The sequence below is a fragment of the Zalophus californianus genome, chromosome 1, assembly GCF_009762305.2.
Source record: "Zalophus californianus isolate mZalCal1 chromosome 1, mZalCal1.pri.v2, whole genome shotgun sequence".
In the NCBI taxonomy this organism is placed as follows: domain Eukaryota; kingdom Metazoa; phylum Chordata; class Mammalia; order Carnivora; family Otariidae; genus Zalophus; species Zalophus californianus.
The window spans coordinates 19,671,969-19,695,799 of NC_045595.1; the positions used below are offsets into that span (position 1 = coordinate 19,671,969).

General features: G+C 35.6%; 1 protein-coding gene across 6 annotated transcripts in view; it reads left to right on the top strand.

Moving 5' to 3' along the window:
• DOCK3 (dedicator of cytokinesis 3) overlaps window positions 1-23,831 on the top strand; it is a 509,358-nt gene that overhangs the window by 66,693 nt on the left and 418,834 nt on the right. For all 6 annotated transcript variants that reach the window (XM_027585590.2, XM_027585591.2, XM_027585588.2 and 3 more), the window contains exon 2: window positions 13,552-13,635. In XM_027585590.2, coding sequence (XP_027441391.1) covers window positions 13,552-13,635 — 84 coding nt within the window. The remainder of the gene's footprint in view (window positions 1-13,551; window positions 13,636-23,831) is intronic.

Below are 23,831 nucleotides of genomic sequence, written 5' to 3' on the forward strand. Positions count from 1 at the left end.
CCATTTTTTGAGTATATTCACAATGTTGTATAACCATTACCATTTTCTGTTTCCAGAACTTTTCCTAATCTCAAACAAGAACTGAGCTCTTTAGACAGTAGCTCCTCATTCCACTCTCCCCCTATCTAGATTATTTTATGTAAGTGGAATCGTGTAACACTTGTCCTTTTGTGTTTGGCTTATTCCACTTAGCATAATGTTTTTTTTCAGGGTTCATCCACTTGTATCATGTAGTAGTACTTAATTACTTTTTATGGCCAACAGTATTTCTGTGTGTGTGTGTGTGTGTGTGTGTGTTGTGTATGTGTGACATTTTGTTTATTCACTAATCTGTTGAAGGACACTTAGATTTTTTCCATCTTTTGGCTGTTGTGAATAAGGCTGCTATGAACATTGATTATGACTATCTGAGTCCCTGTTTTCAGTTTTTTTTTTTTTTGTTATATATGTAGGAGTGAAATTCTTGGATCATATGGTAATTCTATGTTTAACTTTTTGAGGAACCACCAAACTATTTCTCATAGCACCTGCATCATTTTACGTTCTCACCAGCAATGCACAATGGTTCCAATTTCTCCACATCCTTGCTAACACTTACTATTTTCTGTTTTTTAAAAGAAAACAGTAGCCATCCTAGTGGGTGTAAAGTGGTATCTTGCAGGTTTCATTTGCATTTTCCTAATGACTAATGACATTGAACATCTTTTCGTGTGTTTATGGCCATTTGTGAAATGTCTGTTAAAGGCCTTTGCCTGTCTTTGAGTTGGGTATATTTTTTATCTTTACTTTTTTGAGTTGTAGGACTTCTTATATATTCTCCATATTAAAGACATGATTTACAGATATTTTCTACCATTCTGTGGACTCTCTTTTCACTCTCTTAACAGTGTCCCTTGGACAAAAGCTTTTAATTCTGATGAAGTCCAGTTTATTTATTTTCTTTTGTTGGATCTTTGGGTGTCATATCTGAGAAATCATTGCCAAATCTGTCACAGATATTTGCCCCCATGTTTTCTTCTATGAGTTTGATAGTTTTAGCTTTTATATTTTGGTCTTTGGTCCATTTTGAGTTAATTTTTGTATATGGTGTAAGGTTAGGCTCCAACTTCATTTTTTTGCATGTGGATATTGTTTTACATCTGGCACCATTTCCTGAAGTCTTTTTTCCCTGTTTGATGATCTTGACACTCTTGTTAAAATCTTTTGACTACACACACACACACTCTCTCTCTCTCTCTATATATATATATATGTTTGCTAATTGAACATAATAAAAAGTAAAAAAATCTATTGACTGTATTTGTCAGCATTCATTTCTGACTTTTAATTATATTCCACTGAATCTATATGTCTGTCCTTATGTGAGGATTATATTGTTTTTTTCTTTTTTTAAGATTTTCCTTTTGATTTTTAAGTAATCTCTGCACCCAACGTGGGGCTCAAACTCTTGACTCTGAGATCAAGAGTCATATGCTCTTCCAAATGAGCCAACCAGGCGCCTCACATATTGTTTTGATTACTGTAGTTTTGTAGTAAGTTTTGAAACTAGAACATGTGAGTCATACAACTTTTTTTTTTAAGATTTATGTATTATATATATATAGAGAGAGCACATGTGAACATTGAGCAGGGGGAGGGGCAGAGGGAGTGGGAAAAGAATCTCAAGCAGACTCCCCAGTGAGCTCAGAGCCTGATTTGGGTCTTGATCCTACAACCCCAAGGTCATGACCTGAGCTGAAATCAAGAGTCAGATGCTTAACTGACTGAGCCACCCAGGCGCCCCAAACCTTGTTCTTAAGATTGTTTTGGGTATATGGGGTCTTGAGATTCCATATGAATTTTAGGGTGGGTTTTGCTATTTCTGCAAATAATACTCTTGGGATTTTCGTAGGGATTGCATTGGATCTGTAGATGCTTTGGGTGGTATTGTCATCTTAGCTGTTCTGTCAGTCATGAACATAGGATATGTTTCCATTTATTTAGATTTTTAATTTCTTTCAGCATTGTTTTGTAGTTTTCAGCATACAAGTCTCATGCCTCTTTAGTTAAATTTATTTCTAAATATTTTATTCTTTTTGATGCTGTTGTAAATGGAATTGGGTCACAACCAAGGCATGTGATTGTGCAGTGTTCCTTTAGGGATCTGTCAGACCATCTATAATGTGTAATACTGAATTTTTGGAGGACAAGATCCACACTGCCTTCTCTGGCAGTGGGGCAGCTGCTCTAGGAAAGTGGGCTGCTATTCTCATTGCTGGACAGGGGCTGAGGAATGGGCTGTGATAGCTGATTTGCATATGTTTTTCTACTACCCAGGATCAGCAACATTTCCCTTCATCCCTTCATAGTGAGCACTCCTCTGGTTGTTGTAAGTGTCCAGTTAGGTTCCAGAGTTCCAAGATAGTTGATTCTAGTAATTTTTTCCAGTATACAGTTCTTATAGTCGAGGGACCAACTCATAGAGCTTCCTACTCTGCCATTGTGTGTGATACCACTCTCGTTGGATTTTAAAGTTTTAGAGTTTTAAAAAAATGTATTTGGGACATAAGTCCTTTATCAGATATATGCTTTGTAAGGGTTTTCTTCCACTCTGAGTCTTGTCTTTTCATTCTCTTAAAAGTGTCTTTCAAGGGGCAAAAGTTTTTAAATTTTGATGATGTCCAGTTTATCAATTTGTGCTTTTATGGAATTATGCTTTCAGTGTCTTATTGAAGAAATTTCTGCCTAACCCAAGGTCACAATGCTTTTCTCTGATGTCTTCTGGAAGTTTTATAGTGTTAGGTTTATATTTAGGTCTATTATCCATTTCAAGTTTTTTTTTTTAAAAGAATTTATTTATTTGACAGAGATAGCGAGAGCAGGAACACAAGCAGGGGCAGTGGGAGAGGGAGAAGCAGGCTTCCTGCTGAGCAGGGAGCCCAGTGCAGGGCTCAATCCCAGGACCCTGGGATCGTGACCTGAGCCGAAGGCAGATGCTTAACAACTGTGCCACCCAGGCGCCCCTCAAGTTGTTGTTTAATTTTTTAAAATACGGTGCAAGGTATGGACCTAAGCTCATTTTTTTTCCCCATATGGATATCCAGTTATTTTGGCACCATTTGTTGAATAGACGATCTTTTTTTTTTATTATGTTCAATTAGCCAACATATAGTATGTCATTAGGTTTTGATACAGTGTTCAATGATTCATTAGTTCAGTATAACACCCAGTGCTCATCATATCATGTGCCCTCTTTGATGCCCATCACCCAGTTACCCCGTTCCCCCACCCACCTCCCTTTCTACAACCCTCAGTTTCCCGGTGTTAAGAGTCTCATGGTTTGTCTCCCTCTCTAATTTCTTCCCATTTAGTATTCCCCCCCCACCCCTGTTGTGCTCTGCACTATCCCTTATGTTCCACATCTGAATGAAACCATATGATAATTGTGTTTCTCTGATTGACTTATTTCACTTAGGATAATACCCTCCAGTTCCACCCATGTCAATGTAAATGGTAGATTTTCATCTTTTCTGATGGCTGAGTAATATTCCATTGTATATATGAACCACATCATCTTTATCCATTCATCTGTTGAAGGACATCTTGGCTCCTTTGCTGTTGTGGACTTTGCTGCTATGAATATTGGGGTGCATGTGCCTCTTCTTTTCACTACAGCTGTATCTTTGGGGTAAATACCTAGTAGTGCAATATAGAAATGGAAGGAAAACTTCCAAACTCATTCTATGAGGCCAGCATTACCGTGATCCCAAAACCAGACAAAGACCCCATCAAAAAGGAGAATTACAGACCAATATCCCTGATGAACATGGATGCCAAAATACTCAACAAGATCTTAGCCAATAGGATCCAACAGTACATTGAAAGCACTCTTCACCAGGACCAGGTGGGATTTTTTTCCTGGTTTGCAAGGAGGTTTCAACATTCGCAAATCAATCAGCGTGATAGAGCTCATTAATAAAAGACACAAGAACCATATAATTCTCTCAACTGATACAGAAAAAGCATTTGATAAAATGCAGCATCCTTTCTTGATTAAAACTCTTCAAAGTATAGGGATAGAGGGAACATACCTCAATATCATAAAAACCATCTCTGAAAAGCCCACAGTGAATATCATTCTCAATGGGGAAAAACTGAGAGCTTTTCCCTTAAGGTCAGGAATATGACAGGGATGCCCACTGTCACCACTACTGTTCAGCATAGTACTAGAAGTCTTAGCTTCAGCAATCAGATAACAAAAAGAAATAAAAAAGCATTCAAACTGGAAAAGAAGTCAAACATTCTCTCTTCCCAGATGACATGATACTTTATGTGGAAAACCCAAAAGGCTTTACCCCCAAATTACTAGAAGTCATACAGCAATTAGGCTTTCCTTTTTACACTGCATTTTGTGTCTTTTTAAGAAAAGCAGCTGCCTTTATATGTGTGGGTTTATTTCTGGACTCTATTCTGTTACACCGATCTGTTAGTCTATCTTTACATTAATACCATACTGTTTGGATTATTGTAGCTTTATAATAATTATTGATATAAGGTAGTGTTATTCTTGTTAACTGCTTTCTTTTTTATTGTTGTTTTGGCTATTCTATGTCCTTTCATTTCTATATAATTTAAAATATTGGTTTGTCAGTTTCTACAAAAAACTGGGATTTTGATTGAGATTGCATTGAATCTCTAGATCAATTGAGAAAATATTGTCATTTTAACAGTATGAAGTCTTTCAGCCAATGAACAGAGCATATCTCTCCATTTATTTAGGTTTTCTTTAATTTCTCTCAGAAATATTTTAGTTTTCACTGTACATATTTTTCCCCACCTATTTTGTCACATTTACTCCTATATGTATTATATATTTTGATGTTATTTTAAATGGTATTATTTTTTCAAAATATCCTTTTCTGTTTTCTGCTAGTATATGGAAATGTGATTGATTTTTGTATAGTGATCTTATAATGTGTAACCATACTAAACTCACTTACTAGTTCTAGTTACTTATTTGGTAGATTCCATTTGATTTTCTAGTAGATTATCCTATCATCTGCAAATAGAGTTTTACTTCTTCCTTTCCAATTTTGATGCGTTTTATTTCTATTTCTTTTTTTTTTATTATGTTCAGTTAGTCAACATATAGTATATCATTAGCTTTTGATGCAGTGTTCAACGATTCGTTAGTTGTGTATAACACCCAGTCCTCATCACCACACATGCCCTTCTTAATACCCATCATCCAGTTACCCCATCCTACCCCTCCCTTCTGTAACCCTCAGTTTGTTTCCTGGAGTCCAGAGTCTCTCATGGTTTGTCTCCCTCTCTGATTTTTATTTTTTTTTCTTGCCTGGCTGTGCTGGCTAGAATCTTAAGTACAATCTTGAAGGTGGTGAGAGTGGGCATCCTTTTTTCCCCCCCGATCTTAGAGAGAAAGGATTCAGTCTTGTAAAGTTGACTTCTGAAAATTAAACTAGTTATCACAGTAAATGTCAGCAGCCATTGTGGGGGAAAGCCAAGAGATTATGTAGAATGCCAAAGAGTTTGGAATGATCTCTGTAGGGAGCAAAGACTGCTGTGTGGTCACAACTGGGAAAGGAATGAATAAAGCCCCTATAGGTATAGCTTTAAATAGTCTTCCCTTACTCCATGGGGTACCTGGGCAGCATAGTCAGTTAAACATCTGACTCTTGGTTTTGGCTCAGGTTGTGATCTTAGGATCATGAAATCGAGCCCTGAGTCGGGCTCCCAGTGTGGTGTCTGCTTGAGAGTATCTCTCCCTTTCCCTCTGCCCCTGTCGTACCCCAATCCCCCTGCACCCTCACCCCCCACGCTTGCTCTCTCTTTCTCTGTCAAATAAATCTTAAATAATCTTCCCTTTCTCCAAATATCTAATTAAATATTACTCTGTTTCCATAGCTTAGGACAATTTAACATTTAATGTTTGCATAGCTGTAGACGATATGCTTTTTGTCACTTACGTTTTGCTGGAAGTACATTTCTAGTATGGTATGGCACAGGGGAATGGGAATAGGGAAGGAAAAATTATATTTAGGGCAAAGGGAAGTTGAAAGAAAAGTAAAATCTATAGTTTTCTTCTCTACCTGGTCTTTTAAATACTTTTAGTTTATTAGTAACTGTGTTTGTTTGGTTTAAGGGTGTAGTGGGTTATTAAGGATAGATAGTTTCATGAATCAATCTATAGTCAATATTCCTTTCCACACTTGTTTTTATACCTATTTTTCTCAGTCCTGTCAGTGGACATCATCTTTGATTACCTTTACCTTTCAGGATTAAGCATGACTTATAGAAAAATTCTATCATAAGTGCTCCGTATCACCCAGTAGCTATTCTAAAAAGAAAGGAAGGGATACCAGCCCTTTGTCTGTAGTGTCATTTGCAAATATCTTCTCCCATTCTGTGGGTTACCTCTTTGTTTTGTTGACTGTTTCCTTTGCTGTGCAGAAGCTTTTTATCTTGATGAAGTCCCAAAGTTCATTTTTGCTTTTGTTTCACTAGACTTTGGAGACTTGGCTTGAGACAATGGTCTCTCTGGAGACCATTTATTGAAGAGGAGACTGTCTTTTTTCCATTATATGTTTTTTCCTGCTTTGTCGAAGATTATTTGACCATAGAGTTGAGGGTCCATATCTGGGCTCTCTTTCTATTCCATTGGTCTGTGTGTCTGTTTTTGTGCCAGTACCATGCTGTCTTGTTGATCACAGCTTTGTAATATAGCTTAAAATCAGGCAATATGATGCCCTCAGCTTTCTTTTTCTTTTTCAACATTTCCTTGGTGATTTGGGGTCTCTTCTGATTCCATACAAATTTTAGGATTGTTTGTTCCAGCACTTTGAAAAATGTCATTGGTATTTTCATCAGGATGGTGTTGAAGATATAGATTGCTCTGGGTAGCATAGACATTTTAACAATGTTTATTCTTCCAATCCATGAGCATGGAATGTTTTTCCATCTTTTTGTGTCTTCTTCAATTTCTTTCATGAGTGTTCTGTAGTTCCTAGATTATAGATCCTTTACCTCTTTGGTTAGGTTTATTCTGAGGTATCTCATGGTTTTTGGTGGTATTGTAAATGGACTCTATTCTCTAATTTCTCTTTCTACAGTTACATTGTTAGTGTATAAAAAAGCAACTGATTTTTGTGCATTGATTTTGTATCCTGCCACATTACTAAATTGCTGTATGAGTTCTAGTAATTTGGGGATGGCGTCTTTTGGGTTTTCCATATAAAGTATCATGTCATCTGTGAAGAGAGTTTGATTTCTTCTTTGCCAATTTGAATACCTTTTATTTCTTTTTGTTGTCTGATTGCTGTTGCTAGAACTTCTAGTACTATGTTGAACGATAGTTTTGCCCAGTTTCCTCCTAGCCCTTAAGGAATATACAGTCTACTTTTTATTTTATTTTGCAGTGCTTCACTTGCTTTGCATGAGGTAGTGCTAAAGTAATAGTTATCATTTGGGAAAAAGGTGTGGATTACTTTGGCATTATTCATGGCCAGTTGTTTTGCCCCTTAAACCAGATTTTCTTTGCTATCCATGTCCTCCCAGGGTGTGTCCCTCCCTCATCCCATTGAAGGAATGCAAATTAACTTCATTATGGACCCAAACAAAACTTAGTTAAGAGGACGGTTTTCTAAGAAATCATGTATTGCCAAGCCAAACAAATTATTTTTGTTTGAACTATTTTTTTCTTCTTCTTATCTTTGGTATAGATAATACAGAAATGACTGTTATTGGGATTGCTTCTCATTTAATGTAATCGTCCTAGGATTAACTAAATAGCAATGCAGTAATGCTTGAAATGCAAACTCTTTTGATATTTTTTTGACCTAGAAGTAAGAAATATAGTATAAAATATGTAAGAGACTGATAATGTTTTTGTGAGTTTCTAAAGTATTACTAAGGTGATAATGTGGTACATAGTCTGTGTTAAAGCTATTTTTAAGGGGAAAAAATACCTTCAGGTGATTTTTTTTCATATGTCTTTCAACCTATAATGTGCTTGTTGCAAGGGCTTAAGAATAGTTGACTTTTTTTTTTAAAGATTTTTATTTATTTACTTGAGAGAGAGAGAGAGCATAAGCAGGGGGATGGGCAGAGAGAGAGGCAGACTCCCTGCTGAGTGTCATCCTCAGCATGATGTGGAGTTCGATCCCAGGACCCTGAGATTGTGACCTGAACTGAAGGCAGATGCCCAGCTGACTGAGCCACCCAGGTGCTACAAGTTGACTTTTTATAATCAGTTTTATTATAATGAATACATAGGTATTACTGTTTATGTAAATAAATGTTAAGTGAAATTGATAGTTTTTCCTCCCTCCTATATTTGGTGTTACTTTTGTCACAAATTTTACTTTTCAGAATACTACAAATACACAACACGTTGGTCCTTTTTTTGTTTCAGACTAGGAGTTGGCAAATTTTTACTCTAAAGGACCAGATAGTAAAATATTTTAAATTTTACAGGCCAAGTGGCAAAATTGAAGTATATTATGTAGGTATACTTATTCAACAAAAAAGGAAATAAATTTCCACGTATTTTTTATTGATGAAATTGAAAATATAAAAATAATTGAGCACAACTTTTTTTGGTAATCTATATCTAATGAGAAGAATAGAGTTATTTTTTGGATTAATTAATTGTCTTTTAATGTTTATGTTCCCTATAATCAAAATCAGTCACAAATCAAATCTTTATTAATACTGATCTGTAATGAGGATTTTATGTTTTTCATCTTTATAAATACTTTTTCAGACAGGTATTGCCAATACTGATGTTTGTATATATTTTAATTTGAGAGTATTCATCACTTGGAAGGCATTTATGGAATTTATTAGCATCTTCTCTTGTTATTTGCCATTTAGCATGTAATCACATTGCAGATTAAAGTACTTCCAACTGATGGTTAGGTGGAAGTTCCTCAGTTGCACCGTTATATGGATTTTGAAATATGGAAATTTCCTCTGCAGTTACGTTGAAGTTTAAAAAATCTACAGGAACTGTATTTTGAACACAAAAATGTGTGGGATCCAAATTTGAGTTAGAATGGAGATACTTTTTCTTTTTTTAACTTTTGAAAGTATGAAAAGTTTATAAAGCAGCTTAACATTAGTTGTGATTTGAATTGGCATCAGAGTATCTTTAATATAGGTGTAAGTTTCACAAGTTTGATTTTCAGTTGAATTAAGAAACATTATCAAGACTGAATCAAAAACTAATTTCCAGAGCCATTTATTGTTTAATTCACTACATCAAATCTAATGATATATTGTATGGTGACTATGTAACATAATAAAATAGAATAAAATAAAAAAAAATAGTGGATGAAGGAAGGGGCACCTGGCTGACTCAGTCAGTGGAGCATGTGACTCTTGATCTTGGGGTTGTGAGTTTGAGCCCCATGTTGGTTGTAGAGATTACTTAAAAATAAGATGTTTAAAAAAATAATGGATGAGGGAAGTTTTCAGTTACAGCTTGAAGTGCAATAAAATTGCAATAAAACTTTACTACTAAGCCCTCTTGCTGCTGTGCACTTGATCCAGTCAGGATACTTGCCTTCTGTTTTTCATAAAAATTCATGGAAGTGAAGATGCTCAAGTCCATGAGAGCAAATGAAGTTCTTTGTCAACTATTGGCAGGCTAACACATGAAAGAGTCATATAATTTTTGCAGAGTACTTGCTGATGAATCATACAATGAATAACCATAGATTTTAAACATCTTACATTTTTACAAGCTTTCTAAATTGGCCCAACTGTGTTATTTTCTGTCCATGTATATTTTCACTGCCTTTAATCATAATACATCTTAGTAGCTTCCACTTTAGATGGTACTGAGTTAGTGTTGTCTCAGCTTGTTCAGTCACTTCAGACCTGGAATTGACTTCTTGACTATAACGGAGCAGTATCAGTAACATTTGTTAAGTCAAGGAAAACCACTTGCATTTCTTTGCCTTTTAAAAAAGGTACTAAAAACTAATGATGTACTATACCCGGGCTAACTGAATTTAAATAAAAAGGTACACAGTTCAGGGTTTTAATGTATTTAGAAGGTTGCATAACCATCAACACTATCTAATTCCAGAATATTTTCATCACTCGATAAAGAATCCCTATACCCAACGACAGTCACTCTATGTTCCTCTCCAAGGATATGGCAGTTACTAATCTACTTTCTGTGTCCATGGATTTACCTATTCTGGACATTTTATATGAGTAGAATCATAAAATATGTGGCCTTTTGTGTCTAACTTCTTTAGCTTAGCATAGGTTTTCAAAGTTCATCCATGTAGTAGTATGTATCAGTACTGAATTCTTTTTATGGATGATAATATTCCATTGTATGGATATACCACGTTATTTATCCAGTCATCCATTTGATGGATATATGGATTGTTTCCACTTCTTGGCTATTACAAATTGTGTTACGAGCCTTTGTAGATAACTTTTTGTGTGAGCATATGTTTTCAGTTCTCTTGGGGTATATATGTAGGAGTGGAAATGTTGTATCATATGATAATTATATGTTTAAATTTTTGAGGAACTGCCAAACGATTTTTTACAGCAGCTGTACCATTTTACATTTCTACCAGCAATATATCCCTACAGTTTTATTGTCAATCTTTTTGATTATAGCCATCTTAATGGGTGTGAAATGGCATCTCATGGTTTTGATTAGCATTTCGCTAGTGACTAATGTTGAGCATTTTCATGTTTTATTGGCCACTTGTATATCTTCTTTAGAGAAATATCCATTCAGATCCTCTTTCCATTTTTAATTTTTTTATTGTTGTAAAAGTTCTTTTATATATTCTGTTTGCAAATCCTTTGTAAGATATATTATTTGCAATTATTTTCTCCTATTCCCTGGATTTTCTTTTTCACTTTCTTGATGGTGTCCTTTGCAGCACAGAAGTTTTTAAGTTTGATGAAGTTCAATTTATTCTTTTTTTTGTTTATGGTTTTGGTGTCATAATATAAGGAAGCACTAATTTAAGGTCATAAAGATTTACTCATATTTTTTTTAAGAATTGCATAGTTTAGCTTTTATATTGTCTTTGATCCAGTTTGAGGTAAAATTCACATATATTGAATTAGTTGTACAGTTTTGCCTAAAGTCTTACACATTGTCAAACACTTTTCTGTCTTTCCAGAATATTCTTTTTGTGCTACCTGATCGGTCCATGTTTCTCTGGAGACAACTGGTGTTTTGATTTTATTTATCTTAATTTAGCCTGTTCTAGATCTTTTAGTAAATAGAACTATGTAGTATGTACACTTTTGCATCTAACTTCTTTTGTTCGGCATAATGATTGTGATATTCATCCAATGTGTTATTTGTATCAGTGGATCTTTATTTTTTACATCTAAGTGATACTGTATTTTTGAATATTGCATATTTTATCTATACTTATTTTGATGAACAGCTGGGTTGTTTCCATTTCTGGCTATTGTGAATAAAGCTGCTGTGAACATTTTTATAGAAGTTATTTGTTTGTTTTGAATCACTCTGATGAGGGATTTATCACTTTTTTTGGCATCTTTTTTCACTAAAGTGTAGTTGACACACAATGTTACATTAGTTTTAGGTGAACAACATGGCTAGTGATCCAACAACTCTGTAGGGTATGCTATACTCATCACAAGGATAGTTACTGTCACCATATAAAATTACTGTAGTACCATTGACTAATATTCCCTATACTGTACCTTTCATTCCTGTAACCTATTCATTCCATAACTAGAAGCCTGTACATTCTACTTCCCTTCACCCATTTTATCCATTTCCTCAACCCTTGGTAATCAGTTGTTCTCTGCATTAATAGGTCTGTTTCTGCCTTTTTTGGTCCGTTTTGTTTTTTAGATTCCACACAGAAGTGAAATAATACGGTATTTGACTTTTTCTTTCTGACTTATCTCACTTAGCATAATACCCTCTAGGTCCATCCGTATTGTCATGAATGGCAAGATTTCATTCTTTTTTATAAGTAAAATTGGATTATACACACACACACACACACACACACACACACACCCCACATCTTCTTTGTCCATTCATCTACTGATAGACACTTAGGTTGCTTCCATACCTTGGCTATTGTAAATAATGCTACAATAAACATAGGGGAGCATATATCTTTTTGAATTAGTGTTCTCATTTTCCTTGCATAAATACTTAGTAGTGGAATCCTGGGTCCTATGGCACTTCTATTTTTAGTTTTATGAAGGGCCTCCATACTATTTTCTATAGTGGTTGCACCAATTTACAGTCCCATCAACAGTGCATGAGAGTCCCTTTTCTCCACATCCTCCCAACACTTGTTATTTCTTGTTGTTTTGATGCCACTCAAAGAACTGATTTTAGATTATAAGACTTGATATATGGTAGTAGAAGTCTTTTAAGATTGACAAGGCTATTCTTGTTTCTTTGTATTCTTACATAAATTTTGAAATCAAATTATCATTTTCCTAAAAAGAGGGGTTAAATTAAAAAATTTTTTTAAATTCCAGTATAATAACTTACAGTGTTACATTATTTTCAGTTGTACAATATACTGATTTAACTATTCTATACATTACTCAGTGCTCATCATGGTAAGCGTACTCTTAAATCGCCTTCTCCTACTTCACCCATCCCCCTACCCAACTCCTCCCCTCTGGCAACTACCAGTTCTCTATTTTTAAGAGTTTGTTCTTTTTTGTCTTTTTGTCTTTTGTTTTGTTTTGTTTTTTAAATTCCACATATGATTGAAATCATACGGTATTTATCTTTCTTGACTTATTTCACTTAGCATTATACCTTTTAGATCAATCCATGTTGTTGCAAATGGCAAGATTTCATTTTTTATGGTCAAGTAGTATTCCATTGTGTGTATGTATATATACAGACATACTATATATAGATATATACACACACACACATACATATATATATATACACACGGATATATATACATACACACTACCTCTTCTTCATCCATCTATGGATTGACAATTGGGTTGCTTCCTTATCTTGGTAATTGTAAATAATGTTGCAATAAATATGGAATTCTGACTGGTATTATAGATTTTCTCTGTTGTACATTTGCTTTTTATTTCATGAATTTCTGTTTACATTTTTATTATGGGGACTTTGTTTTTCAAAGTATAATCATATTTACTTGGTGATTCTTTATAAAACTGTCTGTTTATATTAGATAAGAAGACTCCAGTGTTAATTTCTTCTTAAATAATTGAGACATATTTGCCCAGAAAGGACGGGTGAACACAAGTCATGCTGAGGGAAAGAGACTCTGTTTACAGAAGCATTTTCATACATATACTACTCAGGAATAATTTTGCCAAAATATACTTCAGTATACTGAGCTACTTTATGTTACTACTCAAAATATAGATTAAGTTGAAAGGGGCTTACATATTTGAAAGATGAATTAGTGAAGAAGGGAAAGTATATATTTAAGAAAATTTAGTGTTTGATTTCAATGACACTGACCTTGCTTCAGTATTTAAAAATGCTAATTGATGTGTTTACCTTTGTTTTCCTAGTGATATGCAGCTTTCGAGGATCTGTCCCTCAAGGGTTGGTCTTGGAAATAGGAGAAACAGTCCAGATTCTTGAAAAATGTGAAGGTAAGTATGGACCCATACAGTACACAAACAGTGATAATTTTGGGTAGTATTATATACATTTATTTTGTAGTGATAGATTATAAGCACTCATTTTGAAAGCATAATTAACCACATTATGATATATTGTTATAAAATCCTTCCTGATTTATATTTATCATAAATGTATGTGTTATTTTGGTTCTAATCTAATAGGAACAATTAAAGAACTCATTGTTGGCCCTCAGAATGTAATTTTTACACAAAATATGGTAAATGATTAATTTTGATTTTACAATTAAATAGATAATCTTCCACCCATGCTTAGCTGCATTTGAATAGAATTGAATTGTAATTAGTTCATTTGCATGTTTCTGTTTGATTGGCTGGATGTGATCAGTTATAATTAAAACAAGGCAGTAAATAATGCTCAAGTGAAGTTTGGCTTGACTACTAGCCTCCTCTGTGATGTATATGGGTAGTTCTGTGGTAACATTTATGCATTATTGAAAAATGTAACATTTTTTAAAATCATGCACTTGGGGCTCCTGGGTGGTGCAGTTGGTGAGGCATCTGACTCTTGGTTTCAGTTCAGGTTGTGATCTCAGGGTTGTGGGATTGAGTCCCACATCAGGCTCTAGGCTCAGGACAGAATCTGCTTAAGATTCTCCCCACGGAGTACGGCTGGAGACCAGGGAGACAGGAGTGACTGCTTTTCTCTGAGGGCTCACTGAGGAGTAGGGCCCTGAGTTCTCGGCTCCTCCAGGACCAGAGGTTGGGAGGCTGCCATATTCATTCTTGTCCTCCAAAGCTGTACGGAAAGCTTTCAGGGGACAAAAGCTACTGAGAGCAAACCCAAGCAGATTACTTAGCCTGGCCCCTGGCAAGGGTGGTACAGATCCACGTCAGGCAAAGACATTTGAGAATCACTGCAACAGACCCCTCCCCCAGAAGATCAGCAAGAACATCCAGCCAAGACAAAGTTTACCAATCAATTAGAACGGCAAAACCCCACAGCTAGGGGAATACAGCACATAGAATTCATGGCTTTTTCCCCCATGATTCTGTAGTCTTTCAAAGTTAATTTTTTTTTTTATTTTTTAAAGATTTTATTTGTTTTTTGAGAGAGAGAGACAGCAAGAGAGGGAACACAAGCAGGGGGAGTGGGAGAAGGAGAAGCAGGCTTCCCACCCAGCAGGGAGCCCGATGCAGGGCTCGATCCCAGGACCCTGGGATCATGACCTGAGCCGAAGGCAGACGCTTAACAACTGAGCCACCCAGGCATCCCTCAAAGTTAATTTTTAAAAAATTTTCTTTATTTTTCTTTTTCTATTTTTTAGTTGAATTTTTCTTCTTCCCTTTTTCAAAAAACATCTTATCAATTTCTTTGTTAAAAATCTTTTTTAATTTTCATTTTTAGTCATATTTTATCCCTTCATTGAATTAAACCTTACTTTTTGTGTATATATAAATTTTTCTTTCTTTAAAATTTTGGGATACAGTTTCTTCTAACAGACCAAAATATACCTTAAATCTAGTGTATGATGTTTTCCTAGTCTCCCGCCTGATCACATTCTCTCCTTTTTAAAAATTTTTTTCATTCTTTTTTCAAACAACTTATCAATTCTTTTTTTAAAAGCTTATTTAATTTTCATCTTTATAGTCATATTCCAACCCTTAATTGTATTTACCCTTATTTTTGTATGTATTTAAGCTTTTCATTCTTTAAAATTTTGGGAGACAGTTTCTTCTAACAGACCAAAATATACTCAAATTCTAGTGTGTGGCTCTGTTCTATTCACCAGCCTGATCAAATTCTTTTTTTGTTAATTGACCTTTCTTTTCCCCCCGGTTTCGAATCCCTTCTGATTTGCTTAGTGTATATTGTTCTGGGGTCATTGTTACCCTGTTAGCATTTTGTTGTCTCATTCATCTATTCGCCTCTAGACAAAATGACAAGATGGAAAAACTACCTAAAAAAAAGAACAAGAGGCAGCACCGACTGCCAGGGACCTAATCAATACAGACATTAGTAAGATGTCAGAACTAGAGTTCAGAATGATGATTATAAATATACTAGCTGGGCTTGAAAAAAGCATAGAAGATACTAGAGAATCCCGTTCTGGAGAAATAAAAGAACTGAAATCTAACCGAGTTGAAATCAGAAAGGCTATTAATGAGGTGCAATAAAAAATGGAGGCTCTAACTGCTAGGATAAATGAGGCAGAAGAGAGAATTAGTGATACAGAAGACCAAATGATGGAGAATAAGAAGCTGAGAAAAAGAGAGATAACTACTGGGTCACGAAGGCAGCATTTTAGAGATAAGTGATACCATAGAGCGAAACAATATTAGAATAGTTGGGATCCCAGAAGAAGAAGAAAGAGAGAGGGGGCAGAAGGTATATTGGAGCAAATAACAGCAGAGAACTTCCCTAATTTGGGAAGGAAACAGGTATCAAAATCCAGGAGGCACAGAGAACCCCCTTAAAAATCAATAAAATTAGGTCAACACCCCAACATCTAATAGTAAAACTCACAGGTCTCAGAGACAAAGAGAAAATCCTGAAAACAGCTCGGGAAAAGAGTTCTGTAACCTACCTGATAGAAACATTAGATTGGTAGCAGACCTATCCACAGAGACCTGGCAGGCCAGAAAGGACTGGCATGATATATTCAGAGCACTAAATGAGAAAAATTCAACCAAGAATACTGTATCCAGTTAGGCTGTCACTGAAAATAGAAGGAGAGATAAAAAGCTTCCAGGACAAATAAAAACTAAAAGAATTTGTGAACATCAAACCAGCCCTACAAGAAATATTGAAAGGGGTCCTTTAAGCAAAGAAGGAGCCTAAAAGTAACATAGACCAGAAAGGCACAGAGACAATATACAGTTAACAGTCACCTTACAGGCAGTACAATGGCACTAAATTCATATCTTTCAATAATTACCCTAAATGTAAATGGGCTAAATGCCCCAATCAAAAGACACAGGCTATCAGATTGGATTAAAAAAACAAGACCCATCAATGTGCTGTCTGCAAGAGACTCATTTTAGACCCAAAGACACCTCCAAATTGAAAGTGAGGGGGTGGAAAACATTTACCATGCCAATGGACATCAAAAGAAAGTGGGGTGGCAATCCTTATATCAGACCAATTAGATTTTAAACCAAAGACTGTAATAAGAGATGAGGAAGGACACTACATCCTACTTAAAGGGTCTATCCAACAAGAAGATCTAACAGTTGTAAATATCTATGCTCCTAACATGGGAGCAGCTAATTATATATAAGCCAATTAATAACAAATCAAAGAAACACATCGACAACAATACAAAAATAGTGGGAGACTTTAACACCCCCCTCACTGAAATGGACAGATCATCTAAGCAGAAGATCAACAAAGAAATAAAGACTTTAAATGACACACTGGACCAAATGGACTTCACAGATACATTCAGAACATTCCATCCCAAAGCAACAGAATACAAATTCTTCTCTAGTGTCCATGGAACATTCTCCAAAATAGATCACATCCTGGGTCCCAAATCAGATCTCAACTGGTACCAAAGGATTGGGATCAGTCCCTGCATATTTTCGGTCCACAGTGCTTTGAACCTAGAACTCAATCATAAGAGGAAAGTTGGAAAGAACTCAAATACATGGAGGTTAAAGAGTATCCTACTAAGAATGAATGGGTCAACCAGGAAATTAAAGAAGAATTAAAAAAATTCATGGAAACCAATGAAAATGAAAACACAACTGTTCAAAATTTTGGGATGCAGCAAAGGTGGTCCTAAGAGGAAAGTATATAGTAATACAAACCTTTCTGAAGAAACAAGAAAGGTCTCAAATACACAACCTAACCCTACACCTAAAGGAGCTGGAGAAAGATCAGCAAATAAAGCCTAAATCCAGCAGGAAAAGAGAAATAATAAAGATCAGAGCAGAAATCAATGAAATAGAACCCCCCCCCCAAAAAAAAAAACAGGACAGATCAATGAAACTAGGAGCTCGTTCTCTGGAAGAATTAAGATTGATATGCCCTGGCCAGACTTATCAGAAAGAAAAGAGAAATGACCCAAAATAAATAAAATCGTGATTGAAAGAGGAGATATTATAACCAACACCAAAGAAATACAAACAATTACAAGAACATATTATGAGCAACTACATGCCTGCAAATTAGACAATCTGGAAGAAATGGATGCATTCCTAGAGATGTATCAACTACCAAAACTGAACCAGGAAGAAATAGAAAACCTGAACAGACCCGTAACCAGCAAGGAAATTGAAGAAGTAATCAAAAATATCCCAACAAATGGGAGCCCAGGGCCATATGGCTTCCCAGGGGAATTCTACCAAACATTTAAAGAAGAATTAATACCTATTCTTCTGAAGCTGTTCCAAAAAACAGAAATGGAAGGAAAACTTCCAAACTTGTTTTATGAGGCCACTATTACCTTGATCCCAAAACCCAAGACACCACTAAAAAGGAGAATTATAGACCAGTATCCCTGATGAACATGGATGCAAAAATTCTGACTAAAATACTAGCCAATAGGATCCAATGGTACATTAAAAGGATTATTCACCAGGACCAAGTGGGATGTATTCCTGGGCTGCAAGGTTGGTTCAACATCCGCAAATCAATCAATGTGAAACAATACATTAATAAAAGAAAGAAGAAGAACCATATGATTCTCTCAGTAGATGTAGAAAAAAGCATTTGATAGAGTACAGCATTTGACAAAGTACAGCATCCTTCCTTGATCGAAACTCTTTAGAGTATAGGGATAGAGGGTTCATACCTCAGTATCATAAAAGCCATCTAGGAAAAACCCACAGTGAATATCATTCTCATTCCCGTAAGGTCAGGAACACAGCAGGGATGTCCACTATCACCACTGCTGTTCAACATAGTACTAGAAGTCCTAGTCTCAGCAATCAGACAACAAAAAGAAATAAAAGGCATCTGAATTGGCAAAGAAGAAGTCAAACTCTTACTCTTTGCAGATGATATGACACTTTATGTGGAAAAAGACTCCACCCCAAAACTGCTAGAACTCATACAGGAATTTAGTAAAGTGTCAGGATATAAAATCAGTGCACAGAAATCAGTGGCATTTCTATACACCACCACCAAGACAGAAGAAATAGAAATTAAGGAGTCGATCCCATTTACAATGGCACCCAAAACCATAAGCTACCTAGGAATAAATCTAACCAAAGAGGCAAAGTATCTGTACTCAGAAAACTATAATACTCATGCAAAAAATTGAGGAAGACACAAAGAAATGGAAAAACGTTCCCTGCTCATGGATTGGAAGAACAAATACTGTGAAAATGTCTATGCTACCTAGAGCAATCTACACATTTAATGCAACCCCTATAAAAATATCATCAACATTTTTCAAATTAATGGTACAAATAATCCCAAAATTTGTATGGAACCAGAAGAGACCCCGAATAGCCAGAGGACTGTTGAAAAAGAAAACCAAGCTGGTGCCATCACAATTCCAGACTTCAGGCTCTATTATAAAGCTGTCATCATCAAGACAGTATAGTAGTGGCACAAAAACAGACACATAAATCAATGAAACAGAGTGGGGAGCCCAGAAATGGACCCTCAACTCTATGGCCAATCTTCAACAAAGCAGGAAAGAATGTCCAATGGAGAAAAGACAGTCTCTTCAACAGATGGTGTTGGGAAAATTGGATAGCCACATGCAGAATGAAACTGGGCCATTTTCTTACACCACACACACAAATAGACTCAAAACGGATGAAAGACCTAAATGTGAGACTGGAATCCATCAGAATCCTTGAGGAGAACACAGGCAACAACGTCATCGATCTCAGCCGCAGCAACTTCTTCCTAGACAGATCGCCAAAGGCAAGGGAAGCGAGGGCAAAAATGAACTATAGGGACTTCATCAAGATAAAAAGCTTTTTGCACAGCAAAGGAAATAGTCAACAAAACCAAAAGACAACTGACAGAATGGGAGAAGATATTTGCAAATGACATATCAGATAAAGGGCTAGTATCCAAAATTTATAAAGAACTTATGAAACTGAACACCCACAGAACAGTTAATCCAATCAAGAAATGGGCAGAACACATGAACAAACATTTCTGCAAAGAAGACATTCACATGGCCAACAGACATGTTAAAAAGTGCTCAACATCACTCGGCATCAGGGAAATCCAAATCAAAACCTCAATGAGATACCACCTCACACCACTCAGAATGGCTAAAATTACCAGTCAGGAAATGATAGATTTTGGCGAGGATGCAGAGAAAGGGGAACCATTCCTACACTGTTGGTGGGAATGCAAGGTGATGCAGCCACTCTGGAAAACAGTATAGAGGTTCCTCAAAAAGTTGAAAATAAAGCTACCGTACAACCCAGCAATTGCACTACTGGGTATTTACCCCAAAGATACAAATGTAGTGATCTGAAGGGGCACCTGCATCCCAGTGTTTATAGCAGCAATGTCCAGAATAGCCAAGTATGGAAAGAGCCTAGATGTTCACTAACAGATGAACAGATAACGATGTGGTGTATATATATATACAATGGAATATTATGCTTCCATCAAAAAAAATGAAATCTTGCCATTTGCAATGACGTGGATGGAACTAGAGTGTGTTATGCTAAGCGAAAGAAGTCAATCAGAGAAAGATAAATATCATATGATCTCATAGATATGAGGATTTTGAGAAATAAGACAGGGGATCATAGGGGAAGGGAGGGAAAAATGAAAAAAGACGTAACCAGAGAGGGAGACAAACCATAAGATACTCTTAATCTCAGGAACCAAACTGAGGGTTGCTGGAGTGGAGGGGGGTGGGAGGGATGGGGTGGCTGGGTGATGGTCATTGGGGAGGGTATGTACTATGGTGGGCACTGTTAATTGTTTAAGACTGATGAATCACAGACCTGTACCCCTGAAACAAATAATATATGTTTAAAAAAATAAAAACTCTCTCTCCCTCTCCCTTTTCCCCTCCCCTGTCTCTAAAATAAATAAATAAATCTTTAAAAAAATCATGCACTCAGATCAAGATATATGGAAAAAATAAAGTTGGAGAAATCACATAAAATCAGAGTATTGACAAAAGCAAAATTGATACCATGGGTAAGAACCTGGGCATCCTAGGCTGGCAGTTCAAATTACATAATAGAATGGAAATGTTGCTATGTGGGCATGGAGACAATGCCACGTAAATGGAGCTCTGATCCACTTTCCTACTCTTAAGATGGATATGGAAGTAAGTGTTAACCTACCATGACCCAGGAATTATGTAAGTTTGGGAGTGTACTTTTCTGGAAAGGGAGCTCTAGTGCAGCACTCATTCAGTATTTTCTTAAAACAGAAATGTAAATCAATACCCCTTCAGGATAAAAATTTTTAGCAAAATAATAGAGGGGAATTCTCTTTATCTGGTAAAGGATACCTGCTAAAAAGCCTACAGCAAATATCATTATCCAATTGTAAAATATTGAAAAATTTCCCACTGAGATCTAAAAACGAGACAAGAAGACCTGCTATAATCGTGTGTATTAAACATTATACTGGCAGTACTAGGTAGTGTGGTAAGAAAAATAAAATACATAGGGGTGCCTGGGTGGCTCTGTCATTAAGCGTCTGCCTTCGGCTCAGGTCATGATCCCAGGGTCCTGGGATTGAGCCACGCATTGGGCTCCCTGCTCCACGGGAAGCCTGCTTCTCCTTCTCCCACTCCCCCTGCTAGTGTTCCCTCTCTCACTGTGTCTCTCTCTGTCAAATAAATAAATAAAATCTTAAAAAAAATACGTAAATAATGGAAATATAAGATTGAAACTATCATTTGTACATGATATAATTGTATATGTAGAACATCCAATAGATTCTATAAAAAATAACTGGGAATAAATATGAGAACTTAAAAATATGATGGCTACAATATCAATATTTTAAATATATATTACTTTGTATTTGCAACTAAGAACTAGAAAATGAATTAAAGAAACAATGCTATTTATATAGTATCACAAACAATAAATGCCTAGAAGCAAAACTAATAAAAATGTAAGACACGTACATTAAAATCTATAAAAACATTGTTGATAAAAATTAAGGAAAATCTAAATAAATGGAAAGATATACCATGTTTATAAATTGAAAGACTCGCTGTCTTAAGATGTCCGTTCTTCCCCTATTGATCTTGGTTTAATGCAATCCAATAAAAATCCATCAGGTTTTTTTTCTTTTTTTTGGTATGGATATTGAACAGCCGATTCCAACATTTATATGAAAAAGCAAAAGGTTACAGATAGCCAAGACAATCATGAAGAAGGAAACAAAGTAGAAAATTTATGCTACCAGATATGAAGATTTATTATAAATGAAGACATTGTGGTTTTGGGGCAAAGACGGAATAATGAAACAGAATAGAGAGTCCAGAAACAGACCATCATGTATATCATGTATATCATCCAGTGATATATGAAAAAGGTAAAAATTGCAGTGCACTGGGGAAATGATATCCTTTGCAAGAGGTGATACTGGGCCACCTGGAATAAAAAATGATAGTCTATTCAATAAATGGTATTGTGTCAATATCAAAAGCAACGAATATTGACCTCTACCTCATAGTATTTGCCCCAAACACAGTTCCAGATGGATGCTACCTAAATGTGAAATGTAAAACCATAATGTACCTTGAAGGAAATATAGGAAAATATTTTTCTTGACCTTGGGGTAGACGAAGATTCTTCTTGACCTTGGGGAAGACAAAAGCACTAACCATAAAGGAAAACATTGGTAAGTTGTACTTTATTAAAATGAAGATCTGTTCAGAAGACATTAAGGAGAGAAAAAAGGCAAGTCACAGAGAGAGATACTTGATGAAGGACTTGTATTTAGAGTATATAAAGAACTATTACAAATCAAAAATAAGATATTCCAGTAGAATAATGAGCAGAAGGCTTGATTAGGCTCTTCACAAAACATATATTCCAGTGGCTCATAAACGTTCAGAAGGGTGTTTAATTTCGTTTAGCAGGGAAATACAAATTAAAACTACAGTGTGATAACACAACACAGCCACTGGAATGACTAAAATTCAAAACAGTGGCAATACCAAGTGCTGGTAAGGATGTAGAACAACTGTTACTTTCAAACACTGCTGGTGGGAGAGGAAATGGGATAACCAGTTTAGAAAAGTGTTTGGCACTATTAACTAAAGTTGAATGTACATGTATCTGATGATCCAGCAAATCTACTCATAGGTATGAATCCAACAGTAAAATACATGTATAAGATGTTAGTAAAAGCTTTATTCATAATTGCACAAACCAAACTGGAGAAGAAACACATGTTCATCAACAGTAAATAAATTATGGTATATTCATACAATTGAATGTGACACAGAAAGGAAAATGAATGAATTACTACATACAATAATACAGATGATTATCACAGATCTCTCTTGACAGAAGTCAGATGTAAGAGTTCATGCTGTTATGGTCCTGTGCACATAAAGTACCAAATCAGGTAAAACTAATAACTGGTGATATTTATCAGAATAGTGGTTAAATAACCACTCTTCTATCTGGCTTCTTTTGCTAAGATTGTGTCTGTGATACTGTTGTATGTAGTAACAATCCATTTTCCTTTCTGTAGCACATTCAATTTAAGGGTGTGTGTGTTAGTGACTGAAAGAGACAGAAGTGGCATTTGGGATGCTGTTAATATTTTACTTATTTGAGTGGTGGTTGGGGGAAGGGTTAGCCCAGTGATGGGTATTAAGGAGGGCACGTATTGCTTGAAGCACAGGGTGTTATAAGAAAACAATGAATCTTGGATCACTACATAAAAGACTAACGATGTATGGTGACATAACATAATAGAATAAAACTTAAAAAAAGTTACCTATCAATAAAGAATTTAAAAAATAAAAGGACTTGGTAAAAAATTTTATGAAAAGTGTAGAGATGCTACAACATGGTTGCATCTAAAAAATATGTTGAACAAAAGAGCCAGGTATGAAAGATTACATTGTATATGATTCAACTTATATGAAATTCAAGAATAAGCAATACTACAAATCCTTGATGATAGAAGACGACAGCATGGTGGTTGCCTGGGAGAGTATTGGCTGGAAAGAGGCATGAAGGAGCTTTGAGGATGATTGAAGAGTTCTATGTCTTGATGAAATCCAGGTTACATG